Source organism: Heteronotia binoei, chromosome 6 (assembly GCF_032191835.1).
Source record: "Heteronotia binoei isolate CCM8104 ecotype False Entrance Well chromosome 6, APGP_CSIRO_Hbin_v1, whole genome shotgun sequence".
Lineage (NCBI taxonomy): Eukaryota > Metazoa > Chordata > Lepidosauria > Squamata > Gekkonidae > Heteronotia > Heteronotia binoei.
The window spans coordinates 22,148,561-22,174,099 of NC_083228.1; the positions used below are offsets into that span (position 1 = coordinate 22,148,561).

General features: G+C 45.4%; 1 protein-coding gene across 4 annotated transcripts in view; it reads left to right on the forward strand.

Annotated features, from left to right (window-relative positions):
• Positions 1-25,539, forward strand: part of CABCOCO1 (ciliary associated calcium binding coiled-coil 1) — a 112,850-nt gene that overhangs the window by 26,539 nt on the left and 60,772 nt on the right. For all 4 annotated transcript variants that reach the window (XM_060241103.1, XM_060241099.1, XM_060241100.1 and 1 more), the window contains 2 exons: positions 5,451-5,595; positions 10,126-10,198. In XM_060241103.1, coding sequence (XP_060097086.1) covers positions 5,451-5,595; positions 10,126-10,198 — 218 coding nt within the window. The remainder of the gene's footprint in view (positions 1-5,450; positions 5,596-10,125; positions 10,199-25,539) is intronic.

Here is a 25,539-nt window from a genome sequence, read left to right on the forward strand (position 1 = left end):
AAATCAAATCTCTTTCTCTTGACCAGAACACATATTGACCCAATCAATCTGCGGGTAGTTAAAATCACCTATTACGACACAGTTTTTACGTTTAGCCGCTATCTTTAATCCTTCCATCATATTATAATTGTCCTCTATCTTTTGATTTGGTGGGCGATAACAAACTCCCGTAGTTAAATTTCCTTTTGGGCCCTCTATTTCGGCCCAAAGCATTTCTAGAAGGGAATCTAATTCTCTGACCTCAGTCTTACTGGACTGTATACCCTCTCTGACATACAGAGCCACCCCATCTCCAATCCTTCCCTCCCTATCTTTCCGATATAACTTATATCCAGGAATCACCATGTCCCACTGATTCTCCTCATTCCACCAAGTTTCTGAAATTCCCACAATGTCTATGTTTTCCCCCAACACTAAACATTCCAACTCACCAGTTTTACTTCGAACACTTCTAGCATTTGTATACAAACATCTATAATTTCCCAGGCACGTTAGGCCCGCAGCATTCCTCCTGCCGCCTCGAGACTTTGGCAGACAGTCCATACTGTTTGTCACCATCTCAGTGGACAACTCTGATCCATTACCCGGTAGAAAAGTAACAGCTAACCCTTCATCTCTTTGAGATGAGTCCTCCCGAACCGGAGACATTTCATCTCCTGTTGGCTTTCCCCCAAGATTTAGTTTAAAAACTGCTCTGCCACCTTTTTGATTTTAAGCGCCAGCAGCCTGGTTCCATCTGGGGGCAGCTTTTGTACAGCTCCCACTTGTTCCAGAAAGCATCCCAGCGCCTAACGAACTTAAGCCCTTCCTTCCTGCACCATCATCTCATCCACACATTGAGACTTCTAATTTGTGCCTATCTCTCCAGCCCTGAACGTGGAACAGGTAGCACTTCTGAGAAGGCTACCTTGGAGGTCCTGGCCTTAAGTCTCCACCTGGCAGCCTAAATTTTTCCTCCAGGACCTCACAACTGCATTTCCCCACATCGTTGGTGCCAACATGCACCACGACCACTGGCTCCTCCCCAGCACTGTCTATCAGCCTATCTACTACACGCGTAATGTCCATTACCTTCACACCAGGCAGGCAGGTCACCATATGATCAGTACGCGGTTTTGCCACCCAGCTGTCTACTTGCCTAAGGATCGAATCACCAACTACCAAGATGCTCCCTCTCTCCCTGCCCAGGGATGGTGTGAAAGGATACCCGCTCACCAACTGAAGAAGAGGTCCCTTCTGAGGGTACATTCCCCTTAACCTCAGCACGGTGCCCTGTTCCCTCTCGACCCTCATGCTCCCTGGTAGCAACGGGGCTGCCATGTTCAGAGTGGGGCTCATCTAATACGTCCCCGAGAGTCTTCTCCGAGTGCCTAACTGACTGTCTCTGCTTCTCCAGGTCAGTCACCTCGGCCTCAAGGGTACGAACTCATTCTCTTAGGACCAGGAGCTCCTTGCATCGAGCACACACCCAAGACTTCTGTCCTGTGGGCAGTTATACATGTGACACTCAGTGCAAAACACTGGAAAGCCCTCACCCCCCTGCTGGCATTCTACCTTCGTGATAGCTTTTTAAAAATATACAGTACCCTTTTAAATCCTGTTTATGTGGCTCTCCTTCTGGAGGGTCTACTTACCTTATTGGGAACACAAGGAAAATAGGGATCTGGGTTCCTGGTCCTTACACAGCCCCCAGGCCAAGAGCCCTTTAGCTCTCGCCCTTTGGCTCTCGCCCTTTGGCTCTCGCCCTTTGGCTCGCGCCCTTTGGCTCGCGCCAAAGGCTCTCACCTCTGGCAAGGTGCAGCTTAATAATGCAAAGAAGGTGGGGCTTCAGTCTGCCCCAGGAACACAGTCACTCCTAATCAATCAGCAACAATCACCTTCAGCCCACTCAAACCAAACAAACAGCAGTTCCCCAGCAACTACAAACTCAGAATTTTCAGCAATCACACAGTGACACAAACTCAGAAATTCTCAGCAACTTCCCCAGCTGTTTAGAAAGCCAAACCTCACCCTTATAGCACTTCTTATCCACTCTCTCTCAGAGCTCTCTGAAATGTGCTCAGCCTCTGGCGAGGTACAGCTTAATCTCAGCTTTCTTTCTATAAACCCAGGCTAGATTAAACTGAATTCAAAGTTATATCTATGCAGTTACAAGCTTTCTGATCAGTTACTTTTGTTCACAAAGCTTAAGCAGCTGAATTCCTCTGTGGCTTTTACTTTAATTCTGGTCTGGTTCTGCTGAATGGCCAATTTGTGAGAAGGGTAGGGAGACAGGAGGCCAAGGCTTTATGCTTCTTCCCCTCAAATGGCATACTAAATCCCATTTCCCCAAATGTTGCTCACCCAAAGCACTATGTTACCTCTGGTATTGCCAAGAGAGGGCACTGTTCAAGCCAGATTTGGCCCAGGGACTGCCAGCTGCTGACCTTTAAATCTGTTCTTTGATTGTCAGTGCTTTGTCATAACATGCATAAGAACATAAGAGAAGCCATGTTGGATCAGGCCAGCGCCTCATCCAGTCCAACACTCTGTGTCACACAGTGGCCAAAAAAACCAGGTGCCATCAGGAGGTCCATCAATGGGGCCAGGACACTAGAACAGGGTTGTCAAACACCTGGCCCACGGGCCATGCCTGGACCGCCCAGAGCTTTAATCAGGCCCATGGGGCTCTTTTCTCCCCCTCCTGTCCTCACCCTTTGAAACCCTGATGCTGCGGACAGCATTTCCAACACCTTCTGCCTTGTCTTTGCTGGCTTCTGGGCTTGCAAATCTGAAAGTAAAACATGGAATGGATTTCACTTTGAGGTCTCTGCATCCACTGATTTTAACAGAAAATCCATTCCGCATTTTCCTTGCAACTTTGTGCTGCATTGTATTTCAATGGATTGGAGCTAACGCTGCATTTTGCAGCTTTTTGCAGCATTTATGGCCAGGTGAAGCTCCTTGAAAATAAAGGGTTGCTCCTTTGAGGCAGCTTGTTTCTGAGGAATGAACTGGTGCTTAGTGAGTACTCTATCAGGGGAACCCACATCCAAAGGGGGATATTATATTGGAGAGTGCCATTGCCAATCTGAGTAGACTCGGAGGGGGATGGGGGAAGAAGCTTGTAGTACCTAACCATTTCATATTTTCCCAGGCTCAATTTCATATTTTAGTTTATATTTTTAATTTCTGCTGTGATTTTTGTGCTTTTTCTTCGTGTTTTATTTTAAAAATTGCATTGCCAAATCCCAGTATTCCCCATCTTTCCATTTTAAACAAAATATCGGAAGAGTTTTAAGCATGTTTAAAAGAATATCTTTAATTGTGTTTATCTGTATCCTTTATAAAGTTTATATGTCCACTACCTGGAAATACATTTTATGACACGCATGGCTCGGCCCCACAAAGTCCCATTTTTGTCAAATCTGGCCCTCATGTGTTCGACACCCTGCACTAGAAGCCCTCCCACTGTCCCCCCCACCAAATGCCAAGAATTCAGAGCATTACTGCCCTAGATGGAGAGTTCCACCAATACGCTGTAGCTAATAGCCACTGATGGACCTCTGCTCCATATGTTTATCTAATCCCCTCTAGAAGCTGTCTACACTTGTAGCCGCCACCACCTCCTGTGGCAGTGAATTCCATGTGTTAATTACCCTTTGGGTGAAGAAGTACTTCCTTTTATCCGTTCTAACTCAACTGCTCAGCAATTTCATTGAGCGTCCATGAGTCCACGATTGTGAGAAAGGGAGAAAAGTACTTCTTTCTCTGCCTTCTCTATCCCATGCATAATCTTGTAAACCTCTATCATGTCACCCCTCAGTCAACGTTTCTCCAAGCTAAAGAGCCCCAAGTGTTTTAACCTTTCTTCATAGGGAAAGTGTTCCACCCCTTTAATCATTCTAGTTGCCCTTTTCTGGACTTTTTCCAATGCTATAGTATCTTTTTTGAGGTGTGGTGACCAGAATTGTACACAGTATTCCAAATGAGACCGCACCATCAATTTGGATAGGGGCATTATGATGCTGGCTGATTTGTTTTCAGTTCCCTTCCTAATAATTCCCAGCATGGTGTTGGCCTTTTTTATTGCAGTGGCACACTGTCTTGACATTTTCAGTGAGTTATCTACCACGACCCCAAGATGTATCTCTTGGTCAATCAAATGAGGATTTGAATCTTTGGATTTTGAACTGTCTTTTTAAAATACAAAGCAGCTCTTTGAAACCTGAGAACTCGATTGTTTTTCTGGTCAAATGCATAATCCACCTTTTGTGTGGATTTATTTCCACAGCCAGTTGTACCTGAAGGTGTTTCAGAGGTGGATGTCCTAAACCTGTCGCAAGGAATTCCAGTTTGTTTTCAGCTGCATGCTCTTGTTTATCGTCAGAGTTAATCTATGGGTTAGTGTTTGCCTGTAGGGATCTCTACCACCTTTATATTCCAAACACATCCATTCTGCTGTATATGCCTTAGAGGCATGTCTGTCTTTCAGTCCAGTTCAGGATTGGGTCTGTCCTTTCAGCATAAGTGAATTTTGGGAGTGTGTGCAGGTGGAAGTTGACTAATCATGATCCAACCTAAATATCTCCCATATGTGAATATCGTAAATGGAATGAAGACCTTAAACCTGGAAATACGTTTCCCAGTGAAGCCAATGGAAAAGACTACCTGATTGGATCAATAGCCAGTCATATTGGGAAATCAGTGCATGGGGTCTGTGGTGCGTAAAAGGAAATATAAAGCTACTTTATGCACTTCCATTTGTTCAAGCAGTAGCTCTGGACATACTGCGGTACCTGTCACTCCCAATAAGTGGTTCCATGATGTCTTAACACAAGTGGAAATGCAGATAGAGATGTAATAAGTGAAATGCAGCACAAGCTACCAGCAATGGGGGGGTGGGGCTAGTACACTGCTATCTGCGCTAGTTCTTTTGCCTGCACAAAAATCTGCTCTTGCATCCAACCTCCAGTTTAAAATGTCTCAGTCAATTTTTTTTAAATGGCCTGAATCCAGGTCCAGTTTTTCTGATCTTTTTTCAGTAATTCCGCGCCCCCCCCCCCCCCCAGGACAATAGCATGCGTAAACAAGCGCTGTATCTTTCTTCATTTAACAATTATACTGTGGACAAAGTTAAATAATTATCATAGACTGCTAATGAATCCCAGGAGCATAAGAATATAAGGGAAGCCATGTTGGATCAGGCCACTGACTCATCCAGTTTAACACTCTGTGTCACACAGTGGCCAAAAAACCTAAGTGCCATCAAGAGGTCCGCTGGTGGGCCTCTCTAACTGAAGTGTCTGTGCAAAGCTGTTATTCTCATCTCTATAAATATTTCGAGTATAAGCCTTACCAGCCAGTAATAAGTGGATCGAATTGTGTGGCTTTCTTTCAGACTTGATGGGAAAACATCTACATCTTAAATAACAATGTGGTCAGTTTATTATGTTTCGTTTGTGTTGAAGCCCAGCATATGACACTGGTGGAGAACATCCAAGAATTTAGAAGAACAATGGCTGGAATTGGGCAGTGTCGTTCGGAGAAAAGTGGAGGGTTTGAGTTCTTCACTGTAGACCAAGCAAAGGCTATAATTGGCTATCTGGAAATCAGGTATCTGGTCTTACGTCTCAGCTCTTAGAAATGATAAATGTGCTTTTGTGTTGCTTGCTATGTTCAGGCTTCGAGAGTCAGTTTGGTGTAGTGGTTAGGGGAGTGCAGATTCTGTTCTGGGAGAACTGAGTTTGATTCCCCACGCTTTCACATGCACCTGCTGGTGTGACTCTGAGTAAGGCTTTCAGAGCAGCTCTCTCAAGAACAGTTCTTGAAAGAGCTCTCTTAGTTCCATGTATCTCACAGAGTGTCTGTTGTGGGGAGAGGAAGGGAAATGAGATTGTAAGATGCTCTGAGACTCCAGTTCAATTCTTCTTCTTCTTCTTCCTTCCTCTTCCTCCTCTTCTTCCTCCTCCTCCTCTTCTTCCTCTTCCAAACAAAATTGGGTAAGCAAATTTATTCTGATACACTTCCCTCCCATACTCCATGTTTCAGAGTAATAGAGAGGAGGTCGAAAAAGCAGAGGGAATTTGTGTGGTTTATTTTGGGGAAGGAAAAGGGGTAAGCTAGAATGTATAGAAGTGAGCCTTCCTGCATCAGGTCTTTGAGTTCCTCTGTAAAGTTTACCAAAAAGCAGACCAGTGAAGACACTAGCTTAGTAAATGCTGCCAGTTTATGTAATACAAGAGTCCTATGCAGATGTGGCTCTAAGAATATAGGTGATGAGTAGAAACCCCCCAGCAGATGTGCCAGACAGCAAAATGCCAGACTCTTTTGCTTGTCATGCAGAGCCAGTTCTCTGCCCAAGCAAGAGTTGCAAGCCCCTGAAGCACTGTCTGATGGTGCTACTAGGTCCAATGGTATGGGCAAGGCTTTGTTTGTAGAAAAGGCTCAGCAGGAATTCATTTCCATATTGGGCCACACCGGAAGTGACATCGCCTGTTCAGTATATTGACACAGAAAACTACAGTGCCCTCAGCTGCATTTCATGGATGTGTGTTCTCACACAGCCCAATGAAAGACCTTGTTTGGCCCCCACGCCCAACACTGCTGGAGAGAGAGAGAGCCATGCTGTGGAGTGGGCAGCAGCAGGTCCAGTTTTTCCCAGGAGGGGGCAGCTCCGCATCTCTCACTCTCTTTACAAGCCCATTGGAGGCTGGTGGTGGCAGAGAGGATAGAGCGCACAGTCTGGGATCACGTGGCTGCCTAGTGCCTTTCCTCTGCCAGACACCTATTTTTGAGCTGGAAGCCTTGGCCAAGCCAGCCAGAACTGCATTCCTGTGTGTTCCTGCTCAAAAAAAGCCCTGTGTATGGGAGAAGGCATTCCCCTCCTTGTACCCACACAGCCACCAGCCTGGTTCCAGGAAAACCCTGAGACACTAGCAGTCCTTCTGAGGCTCAACTTGCTTCCATTGCATCAAACTCAGTACAGCCTTGTCTCTCTCCCCCTTCTTCCACCCATATGGACAACCATAGCTCTTGTAGGAGTCGTCCTTGAAAGGGCAGCTGCTGTCAGAGCTCTCTTAGCCCCACCCACCTCACAGGGTGTCTGTTGTGGGGGGAGAAGGTAAAGGAGATTGTGAGCCACTCTGAGACTCTGATTCAGAGTATAGGGCAGGATATAAATCCAAAAATCATAATCATTTTTTTCAGCACTCAGACCAAAAAGGCTGCTCCCCAGCAAACATGAGGACTTCATAATGTTTGGGTGGAGCCTGAGACCTCCAAAGCCTGTAATGACAAGGTGGGGTTGCCAATCCCCAGTTGGGGACAGGATATCCGCTGGTTTGGAGGCCCTCCCCACCCCTCTTCAGGGTTATCAGAAAGCAGGGGGGAGGGTTTTGAATGTCTGCTGGGCACTCCATTATTCCCCATGGAGACTGATCTCAATAGAGTATAATGGAGAATCAATCCTTGGGTATCTGGGGCTCCCACAGTGAATCCTTGATTCGTGTTTAAACAAAGAATAATCTCCCCCCCCCCCCACCAACTACAGAACAAACATTAACGTTTCCATTCTTCCTCTCCCTGTGCCCCCTTCATATAAATTTTAATTGTTTCCTTTTCTCTAAACAACTGTTCTTCTTTTCGGTTCCTTTTATTCATTTGTGTTATTTATTTATTGGTGGAGGAGATTGCTGCTGAACCCCTGCAAACCATCATAAAAATGATTCCAAACGTTCAGATACAGTGACTCCGTCCATGTGTAGCTCCAAGAAGGCCTTCCAATGACTATTTCATCCCCTCCCCCTCTTTTTTTCTTTTCGTCTTGCTCCTGGAGCATGTAGGTACCAATGTATCACTTGACATTTTCTTTCAGGAAGCAGTTAAGCTACGAAAATATGTCAGCGTTAATCACTTTCAGATATTTGCATGGTGTCATAAAAAGCCCTTCTCTGTAAGTTAGTTCGCATCTGTAATCATTTGCTTTCCCTGTACTGAAAAAAGCCTAGGCTTTGGTAACAGCAGAAACAAATGCCAAGCGTATCCCATTGTGTCATGAAACAAGAAATCTGTACCGTTTTGGAGGAGAAATGCACGAGTTGATGTAATTTGATAGAAACACGTCCGGATTAGGTTTGGTGGAAGCCAAGGCAGTCACAGTCTTGCATGCAGATGCTCGGTCCCCTCCTGATCTCCAAAACACCGTAGCCTAAAATCCAAATTGCTATGTCCAGCTATATTGTCACGGGGCTTTTTTTCCTGAGAGAAATGTCCAGAGGTTATGAATTTACTTAATCTCAGAGTTGGAAGGGTCTACCAGGACCAACTAGTTCAACTACTTGCCAATGGAGAAACCGCAACTATAATATCCCCCGACAAGTAGGTATGCAATCAATACGTAGAAACTTCCAACAATGAAAAATCTACCACCTCAATGCACCTCACTGTCAGAAAGTTCTTCCTCAGATTTAGATGAAACCTCCTTTGCTGTAGTTTAGGTCCATAGTCTGAGGCCTGTCATCCAACAGGACTGGAAACATGTCCTCCCCATCCCCCACATCTCAACCTTTTAAGTATCAGAAGGTGGACACCACACAAGGTTCTTTTCTCCAACATAGAGATTCCCAGCTTCTTTGTGTCAAAGGCAGTTTTTCTGTGTTAGACAGGATACTTTTTAAAAAAAACTTAATGCAGGCTGCTTTCAGCTGCAGTCTCTGACATTAAAATATTAGCCAATATTAGTCACTGGCCCTAATACCTACCCATTCTACCCACCCAGTAACCTATCCACAGGGAACGTGTCTATTGATAACCCCTGAAGGAGAAAAAAGAGAAGAGATGACCTCAGCGGATGCTAGGAGACAGTTTATTGAAATCATAATCATGTTCACAGTTGCATCAAAGTGTTATGACATCAGAGAGTGCAGTAAGAGCAAGGCCAATTACAGGACAACTCTTTCTTGTGCACAGAAGAGCTGGAGGGGTGGGTGTAGCACAGTGGTCACAGAGGAGCCTTTCCGGTGCTTATCCTTGCTAATTCTGGATGGGTACAAAATACATCCTTGTAAACAAATTGCCAAATTGTTCTGCCAAATGACGTTACATCAAATGAGGAGAAGTTTGTCATATTCCAGGAGACAGTTTATTGAAAAGATCCCAGACCTACTGGATATAAAACCCTTCTTCAGAGAAAACTACTTATTGTCCAAGGCCCGGTCTACAAATGGAGCAAAATAAGGTAGTAGAGTCTTGATGTGGCTGAATTAATTGTACCATCTCAGCTTGCTGGTGAAAGATACTCTTTTTAAATAATGGTATCATTGTGATTCTGATAATCCATTCTCTACCACAGACAGATGGACAGTGATAAAGCAGAGATTGTTTTTCCCCCCTTTTAAGTACCAAGGGAAGGGATGATTATTTTTAAAATGCAGGGGGAAAAAGTCTATTTAACACACAGCAATGTTAGAGTCCATGTAGTGGTAAACAGGGCTTTTTTTGAGCAGAAACACAGTCCCGACTGGTTGCTGGCAGGGGGTGTGGCCTAATATGCAAATGAGTTCCTGCTGGATGTTTTCTACCAAAAAAGCCCTGGTGGTAAATATTTTAAAATCTCTGTTATGAGAAATGTCGCTGCTCTAGGTTCATGGAGTGTTTCTTCCATTCTCCTACTGGTATTCCATGCCAGGTTTGATGAAAACATCTAAATGCAGAGAAAGATATATCTGCTCACCAGGGTTGGAATTCTAGCAGGAGCTCCTTTGCATATTAGGCCACACACCCCTGATGTAGCCAGTCCTCCAAGAACTTGCGCTCTTTTTTGTAAGCTCTTGGAGGATTGGCTACATTAGGGGTGTGTGACCTAATATGCAAATATGCTAGAATTCCACCCCTGCTGCTCACTGGTATTTACAAATCCAGAAAAGATCATCCAAACCCTGGTTTTGCATGTTTTGAAAACAGGGATAAAGATCTGTGAAGCAGGTGTATATGACACAGAATGAGGAACTAGTCAAAGCTCACAACACCCAGCTCAAATAGTATTGTCTAGCTTCCTTCCCCTACAGCTTCAAGATGACCCTAGCATATGCTTAAATTGTATTGTTTTTTCCTCTTTAACGAAGTATCAATTTTCTTGTCTTCCAGCTTATTCCAGCATTATGCCCTCTACGAGTATCTTTTCCACAGTCCCCGGGAAGAGCTTGTGATAGGAGATGAGGTAAGTAATTTATATGACTGGAACTGATTAGGCGGAATATTTTAATGCGTGTTCTCTGGCATCTGTTTTCTATAGCTCAAAGCAACTTTGTGTCAGAATTGTTCAAGTGTTAACAGCGCAGAACAGCAGATGAAAGAATAAATGAGAAATACAGTAATGCCTGTCTCCGGCGGAATTTGAAATTTAAAAAGAATAAATATGCCATTGTGGGTTAGGCTTTTGCCTGTATTGTTGAGAATATCTTATTTGACAGTGTTTATCAAGGTGATATAAAGATTTTAGTCACGATCACTTGTGGCTGTGAAGGAAGCCCCCCCCCCCCCCCAATTTGCAGAGGTTTTTTAAATGACTGTTTATAGTTCATGTGGCTTGTTCCGCTTTGCTTTGTTTCTGGCATGCAGCTAGAATCAGTCAACTCAAATGAGTTAGAGGCCCAACTAGGAGGGGCCCAGTGATGCATCACAACAGGCAGGACTTTTTTTTTGTAGCAGGAGCTCCTTTGCATATTAGGCCACACACCTCTGATGTAGCCAATCCTCTTGGAGCTTACAGTTGGCCCTCCTAAGAGCCCTGTAAGCTCCTGGAGGATTGGCCTAATATGCAAAGGAACTCCTGCCACGAAAAAAGCCCTGATGATGGGAAAGGTGCAGTAGTCAAACCAGAGCTTAAGTTCAAAAGCCTTTTTTCATTATCCACTTCCTCTGCGTGCCTTTTTACATTCTGTCTGCTAGCACCTCTTCCAGACCATTGCAATAGACGTCAGCCGGCGCACTTCCCTTTGCATCGGGCCTGAGCACTCCTTTGCAGCTCCATCTCCTTTGCATACAAACTCCCTTTTCCATGTGCTGTCGTTTGTCCTCTGAAGTTCTGCCAGCCATCCCGGTCACTCCCTTTTTCACTGACTGCAAGCTGCTGCCACCACTCTCCCCATTCCACATCCTTCCTTCTCGGTTGCAAACTCTGACCTTGCTGCAAGCTCCTGCGTTGTTAGTGGAACCAGAGTGTGGATCCCTCCTGGGCTAGATTGTGCGGAAATCAATGAGAATTTTTGCAAAGCAGATGCAGTCCAACAAGGGAAAAAGTCCTACTATTGTAAACTGTATGTTAAATAGAACCAAATTCCATGTTTATGATAATTTCCAGGGCTTTTTTTGAGCAGGAACACACAGAAACGCAGTTCCAGCTGGCTTGGTGCCAGGCGTGTGGCCTAATATGCAAATAAGTTCCTGCTGGACTTTTTTCTACAAAAAATCCTGTGTGGAATAATGGTGATGTCACGGGGTGTGGCCTAATATGTAAATGACTTCCTGCTGGGCTTTTTCTACTAACAAAGCCCTGATAACTTCCATACTCTTCTTTGGTTCTTCCTTTGTTTGGTGTAGTCCTTGGTAAAGTGAAAAGGATTCCAGGGGTGAACAGAGGGAGTGGTGTGAGTTTGTTGACTCTCCTGGTGTTCTCAGCAGTTTTTAATACCATCAGTTATTATATCCTTCTGGATCACCTACCTGGACTGGGATCGGGAGGCACCATTCTGCAGTGGTTCCGGCCCTACCTGGAGTGTCGGTTTCAGAAGGTGGTGCTGGGCAACTGCTGCTCAGCCCCTTGGCACTGCTCCATGCTGAGGCCCCTCCCCTCCCCAAACCCCGCCCTTTCCCGGCTCCACCCCCAAAGTCCCCAGGTATTTTCCAACACAGACCTGGCAACCCTATCTTGGACCCAGGCCTACTGCCAAATAAGCAGATGGCGGCTGTGGCCAAGAGTGCCTTTTGACACGATAGGCGGCTGTGTCCTTTCCTGGTCAGAAAAGAGCTGGCCACTGCAGTGTATGTCCTGGTGATATCTGGATTAGGTGACTTCAGTGCTCTGTACATGGGGCTGCCCTTGAGAAGTGTTCTGAAACATCAACTGGTGCAGAAGCCAGGATGTTGCCTAGAGTGGGTCACAGGGACTGTGTCACTCCTGTCTTCTTGACCCATCCGAACCGACTCCCTATTTATTTATTTTATTTAATCAGATTTATATCCCGCCCTCCCCTCTTGGGCTCAGGGCAACTAACAACAAATAAAAACATAAAATATTAAAAACAAAATATATAATAAAATCATTTCCATTTTATAGTCATTAAAAGTCCAAGATGCACGTTGATGTTCTGGTTATTCTGTTGTTTCTGGTTCCAGTTACGTTAGTTCAGTGAGACTGTCGGTGCTGGGGAATAATAACCGCCTCCTCTTAACCATTAACCGTTAAAAGCAAGTTTGAACAGTTCGATTTTACAGGCCCTGCTGAACTGTGGCAGGTGCTGCGGGGCCCTGATGTTTTTGGGGAGGGCATTCCACAGAGCAGGGGTCATGACTGAGAATGCTCTGGCTCTGGTGGTGGACAATCAAGCTTCTTTCAGTCCAGGGATCTTAGCAAGATTTTGGGATCCTGAATGTAATGCTCTCTGGGGTACATATGGGGTGAAACGGTCCCGAAGGTAGACAGGTCCCAGGCCAGGTGCTGGTGTTGACCTTCAAAGCACTATATGGTTTGGGACGACATACCTAAAGGACTACCTATCCCCTTATGAACCTGCCCAGCCGCTACCATCATACTTGGAGGTCCTGCTTCAGATGCCTTCTTCGATCAATCTAGGAGAGACCCTTCTCTGTTGTGGCACCAAAGCTGTGGAGCTCTCTCCGTAGGGAGGTTTGTCTGTCCCCTTCTGTTGCCTTCTGCCAGTGGATGAAGACTTTTTTGTTTTGCTTGGCATTCCTTTAGTGATCCCCTCCTTCCTAACCTGTGTTTTAGCTGTTATTTTTAAAGTCTTTGTCTATGATTTACCTGTTTTAATTGTTTCAATGATGTGTGTTTTTCTGTGTGGCCCGGCCTTAAATAGTTTCAAAATGTGATTTTATTACGTAATTTGCTAGCCATTTAGTAACCCGTGTGAGGGCAGAAAGCCTGGATATAAATTCTGTAAATAAAAATAAAAAATAGCTAGAGCGTTCTGACACATTTTTAATGGTGAATAACTTTTTTTACTTCAGGTATACGCTGTCTAAAGATCGCTTTTCCTAACCAACTTGTCTTTGGATTTACCAAATACGGATATCAGCTGGCAGTTGCTCATTTGTGCATAACTTATTTGGGGAGATCTAGGCACACTGGTTCATCATTGCAACTTCACTCTCTATTTTCAGACTTAATTACCATCAGCTAATTTGTATCATCCTTAACAGATGCGGACAACTCCTTTTGGCACACAAAAGTGCATCAGAACAGTCTGCTATCATAGCTATTCAGATATTTCCTTTGGGAGGCAGGATGAATAGGAACTGGAATTCTAAGATTTAAAAGATTTCTTTAAAAGAGGAAGGGGAAAGCTAGTGAGTCAAAGTAAAAGACCTAGTTGCCCGCTCTTGCTTTATGTGTTTTCCCGGAACAACCCACTTCCCAGTCAGGTCCAATCCTGACCAGTTAAATTTCCCACCACATCTTCATAGGCGGTTAGCGCCTGTCCCTTACAGTCAGCTGATCCACAGTTTCCCGCGGCTAAATTCAGGGACTGAAATGCAAGACACAACATGTCCAGAGTGAGAACATGTTGAGAGAAGAATAACACATCTGGACTAGGAAAAAATCAGGCCGCTGCTTCATCAATTACAGGTTCTTCTGGTCTTGGCACAGAATAAGCCAGAACACTGGCTGAATGCTTGACTGCTGACAGTGAGCCCCACCTCCTGACCCACCTTTTGGAGGTAACCAAAGAAAGCGACCCAGTCTTAGGGCAGAAGCAGTGGGAATCCACTACCATCCTCTTGGGGATATGATTGACATGTCAGCCCCAAAGGTGGCTGTCATGCCTCTCACCCCCAGCATCCCTTAAGGGGACCCTCCTTTTAAGGTCATGCCACAAGCCCACCCCTACGCACCCTGCACAGTCTATGTAGCCAGCACTGAAATGCCAGCAGTATGGACAGTGGTAATTCAGTAGTATGGACAAACATATTCTTTTGCTATGGGGAGGCAACATACCCCGCCCCCCCAGGGCCTATTAGCTAATCAGCACCAAGTGTAAAATTCCATTCTGGCCTTGTTAACCAACAGCCCTCTGCAGACATAGCAGAGATGATCACCAAAATACAAAAGCATGGGTGGTGGGAATGAGTTTGGCAGGCAGTGCTCCAAATGCCCAGCCTGCCTTCTTCCACCTTCTTTTAAACATGCAGTATGGACCACATCAGAGCCTGACTGTCAAGTCTGCTGGCCCCATCATCCCATAAGAACATAAGAAAAGCTATGTTGGATCAGGCCAATGGCCCATCCAGTCCAACACTCTATGTCACACAGTGGTCAAAAAAACAGGTGCCATCAGCAGGTCCATCAGTGGGGCCATAATGTACAGTTGACCAAATGGGGATGGGCAATGGGAGAGCCCCCAACTGAGCCAGGGCTGAGCACGATTGCCCAGAGTCTTCTATTCCCTCCCCTTCTCTCCACCCGACCAGAACTATTCCTCCAGCTTAAGGCTGTGAGCCAGCCTTCCCACCTTGCTGCTCATCCCTCCACTACTCAGTCAAGACACATTGCTTTCCTAATGGCTCTGACCGCAAATGATATTGCACATGGTGGAATTCCCAGCTGCTCAGCTGGAATTTCCTTGGCCTTTTGCTGCTCGACAGCAGCTAGATCAGCACTGGGAACTGACGTGGTGGAAGGAGCCGTCGAAACTCAGCTTGCACCCGCGTCGCTCCTTTGGGTTTGTAGTGTTGTTTTTGGCTCATGCAACTGTGTGCATTCCTCAATACACAAAAGAACGTTATAATTAAGTTAAGAGAACTATTTTTAAAAAGAGCTCTCTCTAAAAGCTCTTTTTAAAAAATTATTAGCCGGCTTTATAGCAAGGGAGCAAGAAGTAAATGTCACTACTGCTGTGCTAACTGTGTGCTCTCATAAATCAGTTAGTATAATATTAAAGCCATTGGAAAAGAAAATTGGCAGATATGAATGTCAGACTCCTGTGAAAGGACGCACCTTGGCATTTATCTACCAATGGAGAGTGTTTGTTCTGCAACGGGCCGGTAGCTTCTTATTTGAATGTAAAGCTTTGCAGAAATAATTGAATCCAGTTTATGGAAGCCAGGCTTCAGGGGTAGGCAGGCTCTGCTGCAAATTCCTAGGCCTGTCTACTTGGAAGTGAATCCCACTATGCTCATGGGGCTACATCTCAGGTAAGAGGCATGCAGAGGACTGTCTTACAGTGCCATCCCGTGCAGAGTTAGTCACGGCGCAGCCCTGTGCATTGATTTCATTGGGTTCTTTTGTTGTTCAGTTGCACAGTCGAGTCTGACTCTTTGCGACCCCATGGACAAAGGCGCATCAGGTCCTTCTGTCTTCCACCATCCTCCGAAGTCTGCTCAAATTTGTGTTAGTTCCATCAGTAATGGTAGTGCAACTTTGTAAGTACATCCAGAGGCGCCGGTTGCCAGTAGAGACGTGTTCAGTAACCAGCCAAATTAGCCACACTCTTTGTTGGCCATTTATGGGACCCTGATGGAATAAAAGTAAAAGTGTTTTGTAAAACTGTTTCCATCCAGTCTCCTGGAAGCAGCTTTTGCTTGTGCCAGGTGATGGAGCGAAGGTGAATGTGTGATGCTATTTAAATGTTCAGTATTTTGGCTTGCTTTGGTGTAGTGGAGGATTTTGATCGGGAAGCTTTGAATCTTCATTCTGCCGTGGAAGTTCTGGGGTTTACCTTGGACCAGTCCCTCTCTCTCAGCCTGGCTTATTTCACAGGGTTATTAGCAGGGGTGGGATTCTAGCAGGAGCTCCTTTGCATATTAGGCCACACACCCCTGATGTAGCCAATCCTCCAAGAGCTTACAAGGCTATTTTTTGTAAGCTCTTGGAGGATTGGCTACATTAGGGGTATGTGGCCTAATATGCAAAGGAGCTCGTGCTAGAATTCCACCCCTGGTGGTTAGGATCAGATAAAATGGAGAAGGGAAGACCAATGTTGTAGCAACTTTGAGTCCCCACTGAGGAGAAAAGTAGGGTGTAAGCAGGGCTTTTTTGTAGCAGGAACTCCTTTGCATATCTGGCCACACCTCCTTGATGTAGCCAGTCTTCCTGGAGCTTACAATGGACCCTGTACTAAGAACGTTGTAAGCTACAGGGCTACATCAGGGAGGTGTGGCCTAATATGCAAAGGAGTTCCTCCTACAAAAAAGCCCTGGGGATAAGTAAAAATGGTGTTTCTAGTACAGTAAAGCTGAACTTTCCAAACTTTGAAGTAACAAAGAGGCTCTGTTGTATCCAGATACTTCGGTGGTGGATTTGTTATCTCCTTTGAGGTGTCTGGTACACAAATGGGCTTTTCGATACTTAAGTGGCAATTTGTTTGGTGTTGATTATAGGCATATCTAACCTTGAAGATTGAAACACAAAAGAGGGCAGAGCAAGAAAGACAGGGAACCAGGATGCAAAGGTCAAGGGCCACTGTCAGGCCTACAAGGTAGACTGATAGGGTTGCAGAACTGTGTGTTAATTTTGTGTATTTTTTTGCTTCCCTGGGTTTGAAAAGCAGCTGCTCCCTTTCTACCATTTTGAGCCTTGGCATCTATCCAGAGATTTCTTAGTGTCCCCCCCCCCCCACGCACACACACAAACACACCTCCTGCTGCTTCTCTTTCTGTTCAGAACAAATAAAGGGTCACATAAGATTCTGTACACATATTTTAATGTAAGACAGCTGATAAAATTTAAGGGTTGTAAATATACCTGAGGATTAGTGGATCATGAGCTGTGGCACAGGAAAACAACAACTGCCCATACAGGTGCCTTCTTTGTTGCGGCCCTTGCCTTATAGGAAGGTCAGGAAGGCTCCAGTCGCCTGGCTTTCTGCAAGTTGTGCAAAACTGAATTATTCAAGAGGACTTTTTGACAGAGTCAAAAGAGCTGTATTATACTAAATAATTCACAAATGATCACTAAATGATCCTACTATGTGGTTTTTGTGTAATTTAATGTGTTGTGTTAATACTTACGCTTTGCTTCTAGGGTTGGAAAATACCTGGAGACTTTGGGGGTGGATCTGGGAGAGGGCGGGGTTTGGGGAGGGGAGGGGCCTCAGCATGGTGCAATGCCATAGAGTGCCCCCTTCAAAGCAGCCGTTTTCTCCAGGGGAGCTGATCTCTGCCAGCTGGAGTTCAATGTAAAAGTGAGAGATCTCCAGGCCCCACGTGGAGGCTGGCAACACTATTTGCTTCAGTTCTGTTTTTAGACTTCTGGTTGGTTCTACAAATCAGATAAATCCCTGGGTTTTATTCCTATTGCATTGTTCACCAAATGTTCCGTCCTGTCGATTGTATCAACTCACTCTGTATAATCTGCCTTGAGTCCAAGTGAGAAATGCAGACTATGGATAAAGCAAATAAAGAAATAAATAATGGCAGGATCTACTGAAGTGTTTGCTCTCTGTCTTCTCCAGGAGGCCTTTGCTTAAAGCTCCGGTGTTCATTTCTGTGTCTCAGGACTAGATCCTCTGGATTTATCTGATTTAACATAGCTGTATTAACTAGGGTTGCCAATCCCCAGTTGGGGCCAGGGGATCCCCCAGTTTGGAGGGCCCCCCCCAGCTTCAGGGTCATCAGAAAGTGGGGGGGGAGGGAAATGTCTGCTGGATACTCCATTATGCCCTTTGGAGACCAATTTCCATACGGTATAACGGATAATTGATCTGTGAGCATCGGGGGCTCGGGGCCGGCATTTTTTAGGTTGAGGCACCAAATTTTCAGCATAGCATCCGGTGCCTCTCCTCAAAACACCCCCTCATTATAAAAAAATTTGGACTAGGGGGTCCAATTCTATGAGCCCCCAAAGAAGGTGCCCCATCCTTCATTATTTCCAATGGAGGGAAGGCATTTAAAAGGTGTGCGGTCCCATTAAATGTGATGGCCAGAACTCCCTTTGGAGTTCAATTATGCTTGTTATAGCCTTGCTCCTGACTCCACCCCCAGTGTCTCCTGGCTCCACCCCCAAAGTCTCCAGATATTTCTTGAATTGGACCTGGCAACCCTGGTATTAACCCAGACCACATATGCAGAGACTATGAATGGATTGCATGTTAAATGAGGAATTTAATGGAACAATTTCCATTAATGCATGCCAGGTATCATAATACATGTTTAAAAATTGCCGAGACATTAATTGCATAGAAGTTTTTTTTATTATTTGCTATTTTGGGACTCAGCTGGTTTATTGAATTTAGGATGATGTCCTGTGGTATTTTATGAGTCTGGGTAACCCAGATCCGACTTCGGCTCCGTATTTATGCTGTCCTTGAATGCAACACGCCTCAGCTCTTTTTGAATGAAACCTGCTTCAAAATGCTTCCTAATAAAAATAATGTGGTTGGTAAATGTAGTTTTGTCCCTTCTTGCATCAGTCACTGTGATGGAATAATCTGGTTTTTTTAATGGCCCAGCTGACTGGATTAGTTTTAGAAAGAGTTCCATTGCAAACACAGTCAACAAGAACCTTGTTTGCACGAGCCTCGCTGAAATGAATTTATTGGAGCAGGAGAATTTCTTCGTGCATTAGGGCTACACTAGAAACGTCACAGATTGCAGCTTGGATCGGGAGAAAAGATAATATTAAATGTGATCTGGCATTAATTTTACAGTCACCTGATATCATCTGCCGGCGCTTGCCTGGCGAAGCAGTGACTATTTACTCTCCGCCGCTCTTCTAAGCATTCCCAGGCTTGGATTGTCTCCAAAATGTACTTTATTTCATTTGGACTGAATTACTTGTTCATTTGAATTTGTTACAGGAAATTTCTGTTCTCCAAATTGGTTGATTTGTATTAGGAGTAAAGCAGTTATTGAAAAAAGTGTTCTGAAAATTAGGGGACTGGAGTCTAGATGTGGATATTACCGACATCTGAGCCGCCAGCATAATGTGATACTTCAGATGAAGCCTTTTCTCTTCTTCAGCATTTTCTTTAGATACAGTTCAGTTGTTCCTCAGCTTCTGGTAGCTGTGGTGCACATCTCTTTTTTTTCTTGCAGCAAACCACATTCTTGCATCCTATGATCTAGTGGGTTCAAAGCATTGCAGAGACGAGACGAGATAGTGAGGACAGCTCTTTATTAAGGAAAGCCTGGTGAAGGCTGCTCCCAACAAAGACTGACTAAGGGCCTGTGGGCCAAACCTATATACAACTCTAATCTCCCGTGCTAGCCTGCCATTGGTTCATTCAATCAGGCAGGGTTCTGTGATAGGTGCAGGGTGGCAGGTATTTGGATCCCACTACTCACTGTTATACAGTCCCCAAGCTCTGCTTTCCTGGCTCCAATGAGCCAGCAGGAAGTACATACTTTAAGGCACATACATAACACAACCCAAAAGATTTAATTTTAGATTTTGCATTTCTTGAATTTATGCATGACTCCTTTTGACTCCTGCTAGGAAGGAAGCAAACCCCAGCCTTGAATCATTCTGTAGGTTTGCCACTGCTGGTGGTGGAGTTCCCTCACACGCACAAAGCGCACAGGGTGCAATTGCATCACCCAGAAGTGACATAATCACACCAGGCATATCATGTGGGGATGCTCTAGCACAGGGGTGTCCAACATGCAGCCCGGGAGCCGAATCAGGCCCCCAGAACAACTGGATCTTGTCTGCTTCCTTTTCCCTCTCTCTTGCTTCCTTCTGCATCTCAGCTTGCTTTGCAAGGCTTGCTCAATCGCATAGGAGCTACAGAGCAAAACCTCAATTTTCTCCATTGGTTGAGGCTCCTCCCCCTCCTAGTCCCCTGGGGAGGGAGGGAAGGAGCCAGAGCTTCCTTTGCCCAGTTCCCTGGATCCCATGGGAGAAATGCAAAGAAAGACCGAGTGCTAATGTTTTAAGCATGTTTTAAGTTTGTCTGTATATAAAGCATGCTTTAAGTTTGTCTTTGTTTAAAAAGTGTATATCTCTGCTACCTAATCTTAAATAGGTACACACATGGCCCAGCCCGGCCCGGCCTGGCCCAGCAAGGTTTCATTTATGTCAGATCCAGCCCTCGTAACAAATGAGTTCGAGCATTTTGCTCTAGCATTTTGGCAAAAAAAACCCCTCTATGCCTTAGAGCTTTATAGCAAAATGCTAGAGCGTCCCCCTGCAGTGTGCCTGGCATGATTACGTCACTTTGTTGGGCACCATCAGAACTCTTTGCTGGCAGGTTGGAGGCCCCAAGATTGGGGAAAACTCTGCCCCCAGCAGGAGGTCAGGAACCCTATCATGCAGAGACATGTCAGGCAGCCATTTTGTGTGGGTAGGCAATTTGGATGCTATTAATTCCTCACAGCCTGCTATCAGTTCTCTCCTGGCACATTGTTGTACTCCGCAACACAATTTAGGCGAGAGTATACCAAGAACAAACCTAGGGGTTGGTTCTCAGTTGAAGGAGAGGCCAAGGACTGAATTTTGAGCCGTGGTATTTATATACAAGAAGAAAGTGCTAAGCAGTATGCTGTAGAATGATGTTATAGGGTTCATGTGACTGGGCAGCTGGAAGGTGATCTGGGGCACCCCTCATGCAGAAGTAGTTAGAGCAGCCAAGACTGGGAGGCCTGTCTCAGGAACAGAGCAGTGTAGCCAGTAGGAAGCCATAGAATCAGAATAATGACTGGTGGGAAGTCATAGAATCAGAATAATAGAGTTGAAAGGGACCTCCAGCATTATCTAATCCAACCCCTTGCGCAATGCAGGAAATTCACAAATACCTCCCCCTAAATTCACAGGATCCACATTGAAGCCATAGAACAAATTTAGAGTCCAATGGCACCTTTAAGACCCACAAAGTTTTATTCAGGGTGTGAGCGTTCATGTGCACACACACTTCTTCAGATACAACGAAATGGAATTTACCGGTCCATACATATAAGGCAAGAGGTTGACCAGCAACCTGGCATGTAAGCATACAATATAATGAAATGTTTTAACCAGGGCTTTTTTTGTAGAAAAAGCCCAGCAGGGATTCATTTGCATATTAGGCCACACCCCCTGATGTCACCATTGTTTCACGCAGGGCTTTTTTGTGGAAAATGCCCAGCAGGAACTCATGGGCATATTAGGCCACACCCCCTAACACCAAACCAGCCGGAACTGCGTTCCTGTTCATTCCTGCTCAAAAAAAATTCCTTGGTTTTAACAGATGCAAACAAGAATAACAAGTTAAGGTCATAATGGTTTAGATTCAGTTCTGGGGAGAAAACAGGCAAATAAATGTGTCAGATGTGTTAATTATGGAGTGTTAAGACTCAGACAGCCACACTCAGAAGTCTTCTCAGCTGCAGTGACTTCCTGGAATGGCTCCAAAATGGGAGCTTCCTCCTACACACTCGACTACACTAGCTTCGGTACCTTTAGGTCTCACAGCTTGCTGTCACTTTAGCCTGCCTTAGTGATACTGCTTGTTAAGCACAGCCCTGCTGAAGGCCACCTATTTAGACTGCCATGGCAACTTCTCTGTAAATAAGGTATTTTGATAAGCCTGGGGCTACGCTTATTGGCGAGGGCTCCAATACCATTTGCACAGCAGGGCAGCACACACTAAGCCTGGAAATTGCATGAACACCTCAATAGATGGTCTGAATAGCCACAGCACAGCCTATTTTAGCAAGTGATTCTGCAAAAGTCCCAGAGGTACCACCAGAACCGGCATGTCCATTAGGCAATATTCGGCAATTGCCTGGGGCGCCAGCCCTTGGGAACACATCGTTTCTGGGCACTGAGGGGCCTGGGGAGTTCCTCCGACCCTTCAGCAGCCAGAAACAATGCAGCGCTTTCAGCCCTTGGTGCTTTTGCAACTGACGTGATGACATCACCTCTTTGTGGCATCATCATGTCGGGGGGGAGTTGGGCGCACGTCGGGGTTCAGCCTCAGGTGGCAGAACCCCATGCCCTGGGTACCACAAACTTAATAATGGTGCACTTAGTGATCTAGTGGGAGTCTAGACCTTGGTAGCCCCCTCCCCAAAAGGTTCATGTATCCCAAACTATTCCATTCTCACCAGACAGGGAAGGAATCATCCCTGTGGAATTTTCTTTCCTTCCTTTTCCAGGGACAAGAAGTCCTTTCAGAAGTTGTGGAGTGGGGCTGGCCCCAACATCCTGAGGGGTTCAGTGGGGAAGTTCCTCTCCTTCTTCTCTTGGGGTTACAATCTGATTCCCTGAAAAGGCCCTTTAGTTTGATTCGGGGTGGAATTCTAGCAGGAGCATATTAGGCCACACACCCCTGATGTAGCCAATCCTCCAAGAGCTTACAAGGCTCTTTTTTGTAAGCTCGTGGAGGATTGGCTACATCAGGGGTGTGTGACCTAATATGCAAAGGAGCTCCTGCTAGAATTCCACCCCTGCTTGGATTCCAGAAATCTCTGTATCTTGACAGGTGTTTGAGTGCTACTGAGTAGCAGAGCTGGATCTTTTGTTGTTTTAATTGGCAAATTAATTAATCCAAACTTTAGTTGAGGCAGTGGTCACGGCGCAGCGCATAGGAAACACAGGTTAATTTTTGGAGGCTGCTTTGGTTCTCGTGGGCAACTGTTACAGGGAATGAAAAAGAAAATATTAAGTAATAACTTATTTAATAGAATTTAAATTATCTCACACTTCAGAAAATATCCTAGACTGAGTTTTGGATCATACTTTGGCTTTAATGTAATGGGTTAATAAATTCTGCATTGAGCAGCGGGTTGAGCTAAATGGCTTGCATGGGCCTTTCCAGCTCTATGATTTAAAAAGTCCTGAAGTGGGCTGCCCTACAAATAAATACAACCTGTTGACTGAGAGCAGGCTAGGCATAGTCTAACGAGTGCCTGGATTAGAATCTGGGAGACCCAAGTTCAGATCTGACCTGGAAGTTCACTGGGTGACCTTGGGTCGCTCACTCCACCTCAGCATAGCCTACCTTGCAGTGCGGTTATGAAGATGAAACGGAAGAGGGGAAACCCACATACGCTATATCCTGTATGAATAATTCCGCCACTTCTGCCGTTTCTTGGAAGTTGTGGCTCTCCCGACCTTTATGAAATATTAGCTACTGAAAACGCATTGCCTTACTATCAGGAGAGTTACCAAAGATTTCAGGTTTTCACGGCTGGTAACATCATTAGGGTTTGTAGAATCTTTCGGGCTCAAGTGCCGTGTTCTACTGGAGAAAGTTTTCCTTCCAGACGTTTCGTTCTCAGCTGCAGAGAACATCCTCAGTGGCGTTGCAGCCGGAGCAGGCGCTCTGACCTTCTTGGCTGCTGTGCATTGAGTGGGGCCAGGGCTGCTGGAGAGCTGCTATTTCTAGGCTGGAGGGGGTGTGGTGAAAGGGCAATTGGTTTGTGGATGTGCCCATTGTTTGGTGGGGCTTCCTGGAAGGGTAGTGATAAGGAAATTGGCTGTTGAATGTGCCCATTGTTCTGTGTTAATTGCTGGGAGGGTTGGAAGGGGTGGAAAGATAAGGAAGATGGTTGTTGACTGTGCTGATTGTTCTGTGGAATGTGCTGGTTGTTCTGTGACTTTCTGCAATTTATAGTCTGTAGGGTGTTTTTTGCAAAAATTGCAGAAAGTCACAGAACAACCAGCACATTCCACAGAACAATCAGCACAGTCAACAACCATCTTCCTTATCTTCACACCCCTTCCAACCCTCCCAGCAATTAACACAGAACAGAGTGCCTGCTCCGGCTGCAACGCCACTGAGGATGTTCTCCGCAGCTGAAAACGAAACGTCTGGAAGGAAAACTTTCTCCAGTAGAACACGGCACTTGAGCCCGAAAGATTCTACAAACCCTTATCAGGAGAGTGCTTTTCCATATTTAAATGTGACACATCTCTGAAATTGTTGTCCTAACAAATTTCCAGTGCTAAGCTCTAAGATATGTGTGCATTTAAAGGTGCAGAAGATACCAAAGGAAGGTAGCCAATATTTAACATCCAATTATACTCAGTTGATGGGCATTTCCCAGTCGTAGGTGGAAAATCACTGCATCCGGGGCCGACCCCAGACTGCCTGGCACCCCCCTTGAACTGATAATGTCACCGACTCACAAATGGGGGTGTCCAGTTTGGTACCCCCAAGAGACTGGCGCCCTAGGCAGTTGCCTAGTTTGCGTAGTGGCAGAGCCGGCCCAGACCGCATCCAGCGCAAGTGTTGTGAAGTAGAGATCGTACCTACTGAATAGCTACCGATGGAGACGAAGAACACACATTGCTCTTTCAATTGCTACCATATGGCTTGTCTCGTAGCAGAGATCTGTATATTTATTAAATGTTACCTAAGGAATTGTTTATACTTCAGTTAAAAAAAAAAAAAGTAATGTACAATGTGAACAGAGAGTATTAACGAGAGTTTTCAGAGTTAAATATTTGTGGCTTGTTAATCCATGGTTGTTTGGCACAGGGTTTGGCCTGACTTACATTATCAAAACATAAGACAATGGAAACATTTAACCATGCAAAGAGGAGGAGGAGGAGGGGCATCCAGAAATCCCACACTCCAGTCCAAGAGTATTTAAAAGTTGCCCTGAATCTCAAAGCAGATGCTTTCTCTCATTTAAGGAAATGAACTCTATTAAGGAAGGTCGAGGAGCTCAAAATTAGGGCTGTGATTTCCTCTGTTTGTAACTGACGTGCGTGCCGTCAACAAAAGACCACAGCGTCGCCAAAGCGAAGTGACCACAAATATCAGCCCGTTTGGATACCCTGATGTCGCAACCTCCGCTAGTGTAATGCAATACGAATTTGGTTTTCACTGCTGGTTTTCACCTCCTCAGGAGGTGGTGGGCTCTCCTTCCTTGGAGGTTTTTAAACAGAGGCTAGATGGCCATCTGACAGCAATAAGGATCCTCTGAATTTAGGGGGAGGTGTTTGTGATTTCCCTGCATTGTGCAGGGGGTTGGACTAGATGACCCTGGAGGTCCCTTCCAACTCTATGATTCCATGAGGGTTGCCTAGGGCTAGTAGGTTGACAGGAGGGCCATCTGGCCTGGGCCTCAAAGATAGAACTTTTGGGAGGGCATTTCGTAACTTTTGGAAGTGGTAATGTGCATCATGTTTTGTCAACTTTTAAAAGAAAATGCATTACTCCTAAGGACTTCAAAAAGCTGGACATGGCTTTGGGTCTCTCTGGACCTCTGAGAGGGCCTGGGGACACTCCTGGTCCCACAAAACCATACATTCAAGATGGAGCTGCCTCCAGGTGGTCCATAGGCAGGCACTTGCAGAGAAGCCTGCCTGCCTGCCTTCCTTCCTTCCTTCCTTCGTTCCTTCCTTCCTTCCTTCCTTCCTTCCTTCCTTCCTTCCTTCCTTCCTTCCTTCCTTCC